This window comes from Propithecus coquereli, unplaced genomic scaffold, assembly GCF_000956105.1.
Source record: "Propithecus coquereli isolate 6110/MARCELLA unplaced genomic scaffold, Pcoq_1.0 Scaffold65, whole genome shotgun sequence".
In the NCBI taxonomy this organism is placed as follows: domain Eukaryota; kingdom Metazoa; phylum Chordata; class Mammalia; order Primates; family Indriidae; genus Propithecus; species Propithecus coquereli.
Window position 1 is genome coordinate 237,309 of NW_012152507.1, and position 13,631 is coordinate 250,939.

The 13,631-nt window shown below is 39.1% G+C and overlaps 1 protein-coding gene across 1 annotated transcript in view; it reads left to right on the plus strand.

Annotated features, from left to right (window-relative positions):
• The window catches only part of LOC105822936 (chromosome unknown open reading frame, human C4orf51), a 29,806-nt gene extending 16,674 nt beyond the window's left edge, over positions 1–13,132 (plus strand). The window contains exons 3-6 of the mRNA XM_012660010.1: positions 8,266–8,324; positions 10,344–10,404; positions 10,789–10,862; positions 13,028–13,132. Of these exons, the coding sequence (XP_012515464.1) occupies positions 8,266–8,324; positions 10,344–10,404; positions 10,789–10,862; positions 13,028–13,132 (299 nt within the window). The remainder of the gene's footprint in view (positions 1–8,265; positions 8,325–10,343; positions 10,405–10,788; positions 10,863–13,027) is intronic.
• Positions 13,133–13,631: the final 499 nt, after the last annotated feature.

Here is a 13,631-nt window from a genome sequence, read left to right on the forward strand (position 1 = left end):
TGAAGGGAGTTTTTAACTCCCTTTTAACGTGAAGCCAAGGATCAAATTGTCAATACAAGCCAAAAGCTGTCACCTGTTCAGAGAGGCCTTCTCTGAATACCATGTTTAAAGTAAGTTCTTCACATTCTCACCCTCTTAATTTCTATCTAGATATCTACTTTGCTTTCTATGTATTACGGTATTTGTTTACTTGTTTATTATCTCTTTCTCATCCTATAATATAAGCTTCACGAGGGCAAGAATTTGTCTTTCTTCTTTGTCTTTATATCCCCAGAACCTGGGACAGGACTTAACATAAACCAGATGTCTTATAATTGTAGACATGAGCAGACTGCATTCCCCACAGCTTCTTACCCATGTTGCTTATCTGAAGGGGCCCCACCCCCTCTGGAGGCAGGCCCAAGGCACCATTTTGAAGGTTTAATGCTGGGCTGTACCCCACTCTTGGGCTGATTTTGAGGTGATGCAGCCGCAGCTGCCACCCAGATGGGGAGGGACAGCGAAGAGTAAGCTCTCCCTCAGCACAGCCAGGACAATACCCACTGTCCTGACACAGGCAGCTGTGGGACTGGAAACTCATCACAACTACCAACAACACCAGCATGGACCATTTGGGTCTCAGTGGGTTGTTCTACCACTGCTACTGCCACCACCCACATCACACCAGCCATCACCAGGGGCCTGAGAACATACCCACACATTCAGGTCACTGTTTCCATGACTAGCTTCTGTGAAAGCCACCTGAAGGCCCAAGAATTGGCCCTCTAGGACCCACTAACACCAGTGACAGTGTAGCCTTCTCTGAGGCCTAAACATAGGCATACTCAGCCCACTGCTGCCATCACTAGGGCCTGAAGACTGTCCAAATCTCCAGAGAAATTTTACCACAACCTCAACTAACAACTATATCCTAAGCCACCAAGAAAAGCACAGATACCACTGACCCTATGTACTGCTGAAGAAATCATGTAAAGATCACATTACTGCACACACCCAAAGTCAAAGCCAAAGTGTCCTATTCAATCAGCATATATACATCTTCAGGAAAAATTTTCCTTTTGAAAGCAATTTCAAAAATATTGGAATAAACAGCTACATCAGATGTATAGATATCAATGGAAGAACACAGGAAACATGTAAAAGCAAGGAAATATGACACCACCAAAGGACCACTACAATTGTCCAGTAACAGATCCCAATCAAAAAGAACTTCTCAAAATGCAAGAATTCAAAATGTTGATTTTAAAGTATCTCAATGAGACACAAGAGAAATATGAAAACACCAATACAAAGAAATCAGAAAATCGATTCAGGATATGAATGAGAAGTTTACCAAGGAGACAGATATTTAAAACAACAAACAAACAAATACTCTGGACTTGAAAAACTCATTAAAGGAAATCTAAAATACATTTGAAAGCTTCAATAACAGACTAAACCAAGCAGAAGAAAGAATCTCAGAACTTGAAAACAAGCTTTTCAAATAATCCTGTCAGACAAAAATAAAAAAAAAGAATTTTAAAAAATGAACAAAGACTTCAAAATATCTGGTACTACATAAAGTGGCCAAACTTATGAATTATTGGTATTCCCAAGGTGGAAGACAGATCAAAAAGTTCAGAAAACCTACTTAAGGAAGTAATCAATGAAAACTTCCCAAGAGTTAGACATCCAGGTACAAGACGCTTAGCAATCCCCAGGCAAAATGCATTGCAAAAAGAACTTCACCATGGCATATTATATTCAGAATATCCAAAGTTAAAGTAAAAGAAAGAATTTAAAAATTATCAAGAGAAAAGCATCTAGTCACCTATAAAGGAAACCCCATTAGACTAACAGTGGACTTCTCATCAGAAACCTTACAGGCCAGAAGAGAATAGGATGGCATTTTCAAAGTGCTGAAAGGGGAAAAAAAGCTGTCAGTCAAGAATTTTATATCCTGCCAGAATAAGATATATAAGTGAAGGAGAAATAAGCAAACAGTGAGGGAATTCATCACCACTAGACTAGCCCTAGGAAATGCTCAAAGGGGTCTTAAACATGGAAATAAAAGGTTTATATTCATCATCACAAAAATATAAAATGCACAGGTCTTATAACACAATCACACAAAGAAGAAGAGAAAGGAATCAAATGGCAACATGATCATCATTTCATAAAACCACAAAGAGAAAAAGATAGAGAAAAAGAAAGAATTTATAAAACAACTAGAAAACAGTTAACAACATGACAGAAAAGCCTCATATATCAATATTAACCTTGAATGTAAATGGGTTAAATGCTCCACTTAAAACATATAGATTGGCAGAATGTATTTTAAAAAAAAAACATAAAGCAACCCATGATCCAACTGTATGCTGCTTTCAAGAAATTCACCTTACCTGTAACTACACATACAGATTGAAAGTAAAGAGGTAGAAAAAGTTATTCCCTACAAACAGAAACCAAAAGTGAGCAGGAGTTACTATACTCATATCAGATAAAATGGACTTTAAATCAAAAACAGTAAACACACACATGCGTGCACACACACACATACACACACAGAAGATCATTATATAATGGATGATTAAGGGATTAATTCAGCAAGAGGATATAACAATCCTAAACATATATGTACCCAACATTAGAGCTCCCAGATTCACAAAACAAATATTATTATACCTAAAGAAAGAAACAGACAGCAATACAGTAATAGTGGGGGACTTCAGCACCCCACCTACAACACTGGACAGATCAAGATAGAAAATTAACAAAGAAACATTGGACTTAAATTGGACTTTAGACCAAATGAACTTAACAGATATTTCCAGGACATTCTACCCAACAACTGCAGAATATACATTCTGCTCACCAGCACATGGAACATTCTCCAAGATAAACCACGTGTTAGGCCACAAAACAAGTCTTAACAAATTGTAAAAAACTGAAATCATATCAAGTATCTTCTCAGCCCACAGTGGAATAATGTGAGAAATCAATATAAAGAGGAACTTCAGAAACTATGCAAATACATGGAAATTAAACAACATGCTCCTGAATAACCACAGGATCAATGAAAAAATTAAGATGGAAATTAATTTTTTTGAAATGAATGAAAATGAAAACACAACATACAAAAAAAATCTGTGGGATATAGAAAAAGTAGTACTAAGAGGGAAGTTTATAGCATTAAATGTCTACATCGAAAAAGCAGAAAGATCACAAATTAACAACCTAACATTTCACCTCAAGGAACTAGAAAAACAAGAACAAACCAAACCCAAAGTTTGCAAAAGAAATGACAAAAATCATAGCAGAACTAAATGAAAAAAACCAACACAAAGGATCAATGAAACAAAAAGTTGGTTCTTTGAAAATATAAACAAAATTGATAAACCACTAGTTAGATTAACCAAGAAAAAAAGAGAGAAGATCTAAATAAACACAATCAGAAATGGAAAAGGAGACATTAAAACTGATACCACAGAAATACAAAAGGTCATTCGAGACTGTTATGAATAACTATATGCTCACAAAGTAGAAAACCTAGAGGAAGTGGATAAATTCCTGGAAACATACAACCTCCTGAGATTGAACCAGGCTCCTCTATTCTGAAGTCCAGAAATGGGGCCAACAGGGAGACTCTCCCCTCCCCTCCACTCTATCAGGGGTTACCTAGGAGTGAAACCTACCGACCTACCCTCTACAAAGGAAGCCTAGTTCTTACCCATCTCTTTCTGTGTGTGAGTCCACATGATATTCTGTCAACTGGGTTGTTTCTACCTGAGGTGCTGCACTTTTTACCCCCACCATCTATTCACTGGGAGTGTTCTTTCTGCCCTTCCTCCACCCATCTCCCCCATACCTGTTGTCTGGAAGGGACCAATTTTACCACTTCCTTCCTGGTACAAGCGCTTACAGGTCCATTCTGTTGAGGGGAGAAGAGGTCTTCAAAAGGCTTCATTCGGCATGATCATCTTCATTGCTTTTCCCTAGGGCTACTCTTACTTGCCTTAAACAAAAGAAAGCTGTTCCTGTGGGATAGTTGAGGGGTGGGGGTCAGATAGACGGACTGCTCCCTCCCCTAAGCACTGCCTCACTCTCCTTCTCCCATTTCACTGTGGAACCTGACAGCCACCTCTGCCCAGGGTGTGCAACAGAGGGAACCGTGCGCCAGTGACTTAGAATAAGCCTCACTCACCACAGGTGTCCCACATTCACTCCAGGTGTGATCTTTCACAGCACAGGAACCTTCTAACATAGGCATTTAGTTTGTTTTCTGGCTAATTTGTATGCCCTGCTGTGAGAAGTGCATATATTTCTTCCAAACTACAGAAAGGAAAAAAAGATCCCACAGGCCACCAATAAATCTGGGTAGAGTGATAAGCACTTTGCCTGGAATTGAGGTCCTGACTACACTAAAAACGACAGCTATGCTGTAAGATTGCCAGCACACCCCAGGGAATCCCAGGATGCACCTCCAGACTCAGGAAATACCAATGTCCCTTCCAGGTGTTGGGAATTTTGTTTTGTTTTGTTTTGCTCTATTTAAAATTAGGAAACAGACTAATAAATGGTTAAATGTGTTTGCCAGAAAAATATTCAAGTGTAAGGCAACAGTTTCCAAATTCCCTGCAGAGACTGGACACAAGGGAACATTGGCAGCCAAGCCTGTTATTAAGAAGGTCACAATATGCCATCTGTTCTGCGTGCACTTTACTGTTCAAGCATAACACCAACTAGGAGGTGGCTGCAATTGATTTTGCCTGTGAACTTAAAAGATAGCACGATGGTGGGCACTGCAGTGATTTCAGTAGGCTTATATCAACAAACCATGCGTCTGCCTATGAGATGGCTGGAGTTACGTGGGGAGACAATAGGAAAAAGGTGAAGCATTATTTTTAATCCTGTCCTTGCTTATAGCTCACGTGTAATTTGGGATGCTGCTGACTTATCTTTCTAATTTTTCTGTGCCTGGTTTTAGCCATCTATAAGATATGATAATGGCACTGCTTTCTTATAATTATGAAGTTAAGGCAGATAAATGAATGCCTTATTCTTTTATTCACAACTTAAAAATTTTTTTTAATCCATTGAAAAGTTGAAAGAATAGTACAATCAATACCTACCTATTCTCTCCTAGATTCATCAATTGCTAGCATTTTGCCACATTTATTAACATTTTGCTTTATCTCTATATACTGATACCCATATAGACTTCTTTGCTGGTGTATTGAGAGTACAGTAAACATATCCTAATGCTATATCCTTAAATACTTCTCCTATGAATAAGAATGTTCTCTTATATAACCACAGTACTATTATCCACTCAAGAAATTTAACATTGATAGAATAGTTTTTATCTAATATATAGACAATTGACTCACTTATTCTTAAAAATCTGTCAGGAAAGAGACTCGTTCTATAATCTATCCCAATGGTTAACACATCTCTCTCTACGACAGTGATACTTTATATTTTTGAAGCACTTTGAAAAATCTGAAGAAAGCTCTAGGCCCTATCTTCAGCAAAGTATCCATAAAGACATCTATACTAGTCAGCAACACATAAATCTTGAATCGCTCCAAGGTGTCCATGGTTTAATATTTTATCTAAATTCTCCTCCTTTGTATACACACCATTTAAGATCATGGTACTCAAAAAAGATGGAGAACAGTTTGTCTTCACCTTCCATCGTTACGTTTTGTGTTTACGAAACTTCATTTCAAGGAACTCAAAGTTTCAAGAAACTCAGAGATAGGTAGGAGGGAATTCGAATTATCCCCACTCTATTAAAAGAAAACTGTATCACAAATAAGGCTGACAGTTGTACTATGACAGACACCTAGTAGGTGGACTAAATGACTAGAATAGAAGACCTAGAAGAATACAGCCAAACTTGAGTTTCTCTGATTCTGCAAGAGCTGACACTCACAAGCCTATACTTGCTTTCTTGATGATTGACTTTTAAAAACCAGATACCTGTAACATTCCATTGAGGTTGGCACAACATGAAAGGACCTAATATCTAAGGTAGAATTTGTCGGCAGTTACTAAGATAGTTTCATCAATGAAATCGCCCAATTTGGTTACAGTTCTAGGACTGGGAAGTGGAAGTAGCGAGGTGGATACATGCTAGCAAATTAGGGTAACATTAAATGTCCTTAATTAAAAGAGTAGCTGAAACTGCCAAGGTCAAGTTGCACTGTGGGCTCTATTTTGTCAACCGTGAACTCACGAAGAAAAATCATTAGCTAAGCATACTCCAACATATGTGAGTTTACTAGTGTTCCTCTCCACAAATAGAGTAAAGAAAATAAGAGACATTCCTAGCTCAGTTAGAAAAATGACCAAGTTTGGCTAAAATATGGATACAAATGTGTAAATACTTCATGCTATGGTTTAGCACAAATCCTAATGTCTTTTTTTTTCTGTAACACGTCAAATGCCTCAAAATTACTTTCTGTAAAACTTTAATATTATGGAATCATATCATTTACTAATTAATGATTATCTAGCATAATTCTTGAAAGAAAGGGTAACAAAAAGCTAATTAAGCCTCTGGTGCCCTATGGGATTTACAGAAGTCTTACAGAGCTTTGAAAGGCTAAGAATTCACCCGGTATGGAAAAATCAGAGCTAATTGTGCAGGACAAACTTCTTATCTATCTGCTTTTATTATAGCTATGAAAACGTGTGTTATTCTTGAATGTAGTTAAATAATTGTTAAGCTTTTTGACTCTGACTTAAGATACCTTGCTTACAAAAAGTTTGTTAGCATTAAATAGCACACATAACAACAAATATTTGTCAAACGCTATTTCTCTCCCTTGACTCATCCCTAGCGACCAGAGTCTATCATATTATATCAAGGAAGACCCCCTTTCAGCATTTCCCCCCGAATTTTTAATAAAAATACACCACAGAACTCAACATTATTAGTCACTAGGGAAATGCAAATTAAGAACATCATAAGATATCACTTCATGTCCATTAGAATGGCTATAATCACAAAAACAGACAATAACAAATGATGAAGTGGAGCACCTGGAAACTTCATTCATTGCTGATGGGAATATAAAATAGGACAACCACGTTGAAAAACACTTTGGTGGTCTTTAAAAGTTAAACATAAATTAATCATAGCAACCAGCAATTTTACACCTAGGTTTTTTACCCAAGAGAAATGAAGACATATGTCTGCACAAAGACTTACACATGTATGTTCAGTGCAGCATGACCCGTAGTAGCCGAAATTGAAAACAGCTTAATGTCCATCAACTGGTGAATGAATAACAAAATCTAGTATATTCTACAATGGAACACTACTATTTGGCAATAAAAAGAACAAAGTACTAAAACAGCCACAGTGTGTATGAACTTCAAAAGCCAGACATAAAAGATCACATAGTATATGAGTCCATTTATATGAAGGCTCCAGTAAGGGCAAATCTAAAGAGAAACAAAAGAGATTAGTGGTTTTCTGGTGCTGCTGGTAGGAAAGGGGATTAACTGTTAAGGAGCATGAGGGGTCGTATTGTGGGGATGAAAATACTCTAAAACCAGACTGTGGTGATAGTTGCTTAACTTGCTATATTTACTTAAAATCATTGAACTGTACATGTGAAGTGGGTCAATTTTATGGCATATAAGTTATACCTCAATAAGTTGTTCAAAAATATACCTGAGCTTCTCAAGACCTTAATAACAATTTACAGCCTTGGAATTTCAGTATAGTCTTGGTTCCCTCTGATTCTAAGAGGTAATCTGTGTATCATAGAAGAATGTTCCAGACACAAAATGTTTACCCTCCCCAAAGCTCCAGAAGGTTTACTACAAATTTAACTTTTAGTCATAATTTCATCTTACCTGATTGATGCTTACTTTTTTAAAAATTATTATTCTTAATTGACACATAATTGTACATATTTCTGGGGTATAGTGTGATATTTCAAAACATGTATAATATATAATATGTAATGAGCAAATTAGGGTAATTAGCGTATCCATCACCTCAATACCTCAAACCCTTATGATTTCTTTGTTTTGGGAACATTCAAAATCCTCTCTTTTGGCTATTTGAAAATATAAAATAAATTATTGTTAACTATAGTCACCCTACAGTGCTATAGAACACCAAAACTTATTCCTCCCATATAGCTATAATTTTTGCTCAGATGTTAATGTGTGTCCAATTCATGGGTAATAGTCTAATTGGGAGTGTAGGAAATTTTATTCTAACACTGTGTTTAATCCTGATGTTCCCTCTTTATTTGCATGCAGGACTATTCCCTGATATAACCAGATCCTTTAAAACATCATTTGATGTCAAACATGGAGTGGTAAGTCCAACATTTCTCAGTGATCATTTCCCTGCACAGAGCTTAAGTGATTGCACACTACATATTACTCATTAAAAACAAAACAAAAGGGGTTGGATTTTTTAAAAATAGTACTCATTCATCAAACATTTATTTCTGAGTGTTTACTATGCGTGTAGCTTTCTATTAGGGGATGGGGAAACAAAGACAGCCAAGGTATGTCAATAATATATGTAATATATTGACAGTTAACAAAAACAGCTTTTCTCTGATTATAAAATTTCAAAAAATACAGAGAAGTAAAAACAAAACTAAAAATCATCTGAAATCCTTCCCCTTTCCTAGGGATAATCACCATTTCTGTTTTAGTGAACATCCTTACAAATGTCGCTCTATACTTATGTATACATAAAGGTACACGCACATACACACGCAGAACATGGGTGAGATCACACTGGACATTGTCCTCTGTAATCTGCTTTTTATCTCAATATCTTCATGTACATCTTTCAGTGTTAATAAGCATAGTTATTCGTCGTCTCCATTAATGGATACATAATATTCCTCATAATTTTAACATACCCCATATTCCTGGGCTTTAGGTTTTTCAAATTTATAACTATTATTAACAATGCTGTGATGAATAAAATTTAAATATACATCTTTGCAATTGTAAAATCACCTCTTCAGGGTAGATTCTCATAAGAATTCTTGGGTCAGAGGTATGCTTATTTTACACATGGTCAAATTGCCTTCCAAAAAATTGGCCTCATGCCCCAGCAGTGCATGAGAATGCCTGTTTTCCTATATTCTCTCTAACACTGGCTTTAAAAAATAATCTTAATGTTTTCCAATTTGATAGATGAAGATATTTCATTTTTTTCATTTAATTTCTTTATTAGTGAGGTTGAGCATCTTATGTTTATTAGTTATTCACAGTCTTTCACGAATTATGTATTAATAATAGGTGATTCCATTAGTCACAGTACTTATGTTTTATAACGTCACCATGAACACTAAATTAAGGATTACTGAACCATTGCTTCTAGAGGAAATATAAGGTTAAGTGCGTGGGAGCCTCCAATCAACAACATTTTTGTCAAAGGATCAATGTGTAACTTTGTTTTTATGTATGTTTCTGTTTAAAGATTCTTTTAATATATGTTGTTAACTCACGAACATTGAATTCATGGTTAACAGCCCTATAACTCATGCCAGAGTGGAGCTTAATTAACACACATCTTTTCTCTGCGAGGCACATCATAGCCTTCTTGTGCTTAGGAACCCTAGACAGCACTTCGGTGCTATACTTGGGGGCATTTTAAACAGCTAAATCACTAACAGAATGCATAAAAATGTGGACAATGTTGTACCAGCAAAAAGGACTGCAGAAAGGACACCTGATTACACTTAAGAGCTGAAACAAGAAGGGCTTGTTCACCTTGTTTGACCTCGACTGGGAAAGGGCATGTCAGGTGACTCAAATGTTTGCCAGTCTGTGCATGTCTGCAAATGACCTCATAAGTGCTGTGAGCATTGACTCTGGGGTTACAAATAAGTTTTAGTAAGTAGGTGGATTCACAAATACGAATCCATGAATAATGAGGATTCGCTGTGTATTTCCTTTGTCCATTTTCCTATTAGGGTGTTTAGCTTTTTCTTAACTGATTTGCATAAGCTATTTGCATATTAGGATTGTACTCTTTTGCCTAGCCTATTTCATAAATATTTTCCCCAATTTTGTCTTTCCATTTTACTGTTATTGTCTGTTACTACAGTCGTGGCTTTTTTTTTTTCTTAGAGACAGAGTCTCACCACGTTGCTCCAACTCCTGGGCTCAGGAGATCCTCCTGCCTCCGCCTCCAGAGTAGCAGGAACTGTAGGCTCCCGCCACCACACACCCTCAGCGGTGGCTTTTGACAGCCGCATCAAAGTGCTTTTGGAGTGGGAGGAAAGCAGGCGATAACACCAGAAAAGGAATTTTATTAGATTTCTATTATTGTGAAAGTGGTTGGTATTTATTTCCCTCCTTTTTTACAGGCACACCAAATTTGGGGCTTTGGTGATTTTTCTCGGGCACCTCCAAATTATGAAAAATCATGTAAGTCCCACTCTAAACTACTACTTTCTATCCATTTTCTTTCTTTATTTTAATCATGATCTTCATGTGATTTTTCATCCCTTCCAGAGTCTAAGGCCATTCAAGGCCTTTTGCATTCCTGCTCCCTCCCACCTGCCAGCCACTGTCACCTCGTTGTATCTCTCTTAACAGTAAGGAAGATAGGATGCAGAAATAATAGGAGGGAGAGATCCAACAGAGACATTTGCTACTCATGGTGGTGGCAGAGGTGGGGGTGTGTATGTGAGGGTTTGGAACAATTGATTAAAAAGAAGGTTTTGGAATATCAGTAAATTTTATTTATTCACACTATGGTAGACTCCGTTTGCCGGAAACACTTATGCATTGGCTGTCTCTTCCCTATAGGTGTGAGACCTAAAAAGCCAGCACTTGGGACCCTGATGAGTTACAGACTGCGAGGGAGAGGCATCCTAAAGCGTGTAAGAATCTTTTTGCTTGTCATCCAACAGGGGATCCCTGGAGGGAAGCCAGGAGGTGGGCTTCAGGGTTGCCTCTTCATGGCAGTGGGGGTGGTGGCCTGTGTATGTGTTTAGAGTTGGTATAAAAGTATTCCCTAATCTGTAATCAGGTGAAAAGTAGAGCTGTTCTGATAAGATAAGCAGTCTCCCTTAAAGCATCATAACAGTTTCTTGTGTAGATCTTTCCAGGCGTTTTAGAAACAAGCCTCAAAGAGGCTTACAGGGATTGGAATTTCTGTTGTATTGTCCAGCTTTCTATCAGTGATATCACTGAGTTGTTGGATTCTGCCTTTTGTGAAAAAGGCAGTAAATTCTCAGATTGTCCTGTCTGCCAGGGACCCACCCTGGGTGCCCAGTGTCGTGGGTCTCCCTCCCCATGTGCCTATGCTGCCACCCAGGGTCTACTGTCCCTGTTTTCCCTAATGTGGCCCTCCAGACCTGGGGTCTGTCTTACTTGATCAGACTTTCTGAAAACCCAGTAACTTTTAACACGATGTTAAAATGGGATTCTTCTGTCTTAGTGTTCATAAACTCTGAAAACAAACTGATTTCTGTCCTTCTGACTTCATTTATTATAAAAATCACAACTTTTTGCTATCCAATTACTTTTGTTTATTAAGGTTTCTCTTTAAATTGACTTAAAAAAAACAACTCAGACTCACCCTAAGTAATTATATTTCTGATACCATCAGTTTGATATGCTAGTTATGTGTATTAGGAAGAAGAAGAAAAAAAAAACAACCCTGACCTAGAGAATAACATAAAAAATGTTGTTCAAGTCCCACCTAACATCATCTCAAGGACCACCAGTTATATACATATTTCACTTTGAAAATGCTCGCCTATGGGCACCAACTAGCAATCGATCAATTTAGCTAATGGGACAGGGCTAGATGGCACACCTTGGTTCCCAGGCAGCTAGTCTATTTTAATGGTGGACCTGAAGAAATGGTGCGGTTTTTCTCGACTTTTCTGCCTCAGGACGTGGTAACTTTCCCAGGGAGCATGTGGGGCAAGGAAGGCAGTGCTGTGGCAGACAGTGGAGGGAGTTATTTGGGGGACATCTGAAGCTGTGCAGTCCACTGAAAATTACATTGTGTGGGCAGCCCGGGACCTCCCTTCACTATAGGGTTGCTGCCTGCTTCTACGAACGGTAGACGATTTCCTGAAAGTATATTTACTCCTAGTTGGCCTCCTGGGAGTTACTTGGGAGAATCATTAACTATTGTTAAATAAATAAATCCCTGTTCCTACATGGAGTTGTACTGGTGCCAAGCAATTCCATTGCCAATCAGTGTCCGCAGCTGTTCTCGGGAACAGTCGCCTCTCTAAGGTGTTTCCCCAGCCCTCCCTGAAAGTGATTTCTCTCTACTCACTGCAGCCTCTTTTTAAATCAACCGTTCCTGAAAATAAGTGACATTACACCCTGCTCTTGTTTGTGTCATGCAGTAACAGACTAATAGCGTACACACATACGCACACGCGCGCACCCCAACAATATGGGGCACTTTCTTGGGAAACCTTGGACCTGGAGTCCCAACCACAAAATAAATCATGACTTTTTATTTTTGAGCCAAGGCAAATCTTGTTATTTTTAACTGATGATGTATTTGGGGGAAGGAGAGCAAGCACCGAGATGTAAAAATGTGCAAATTCCTGCATCAGCAACAAGTAGGGATCGAATGAAATAATCAACAGTCGTTGACAGTATTTTTACTTTAAAAAGCATTTGCTTGGTGTTTAGCTCCCTTGTAACCATTCTCTAAATATCTATATTCCTGCGTCCTATCTTGAAGAAGTTGATGATGTAAACTGAAAAGCAGGGAATTTACACCCAGGAATGTGGGCGCTACAGGAATGGTAGGGAGTGAATCAGGGGCACCACAGCAGCAGCAGCCAGTGGGACCGAGTGACTGCAGAGCCCTTGTCCTTCTTCCTCTCCTGCTCATTGATCTGACTTTCCTGAAATAGGAAGGTTAAAAGAGACGGAAGAAAGCGCGGGAGCAAATCCCACCTGCTGCTCATGAATGATGTCTGGTCTGGAAGAGGCAATTTAATTCCCAATTCTGTGGAAAAGTGACCTTTGCGGATGAGCGAGTGTTGACAACCAGGCCATTTTTCTCCAGCTTCAGGGACAGTGCGATTCTGAAAGCAAGGTTGGCTCATCCGAAGACTCAGAAACTGATCAATACTCCGATTACGGCCAGGGAGGACCGTTATCGTTTTTTTAGCTGACTTGGAAAACGTAGCCACAAAGCTGGCGGCCCGGAGTTTGCTTGATGAACGACTGTTTGAGGTATGAGGGGCCCGGGGACATCTGGCCCTTGGCTGGTTGGCTTTCTTGGACACTATCCTGCGCTTCATGCCTCAGTATTTCTCCTTTCTAATTGGAGGAGGGGGACACAAAAGTTGTTACAATCATTAACTTTAGTTTTACTTTTCGTAAGTGCTTGCAGCCACATTTCTCTGCAACAAACACAGAAACGGTGTCGCGGCCCGGACCGTGGCGGGCTGCGGCGTCAAAGCGCCAACGCTCTGTGTCCTGGAGCCCCGAGGCAGGGCGCGGGGGCGTGAGAAAGGCTTCTTGGTATTCGCAGCAATCACCCGGAAGAGCCGGAGTCTTCCACCGCCAGGTTTTCCTCCGCGCTAGGCGCCGCCTGGAAGCAAATTGGCTCCGACTGTCGGGCGCGCGGGGGCGACCTGAGCGCGGCGGGCGCCGGGGCCGGGGGC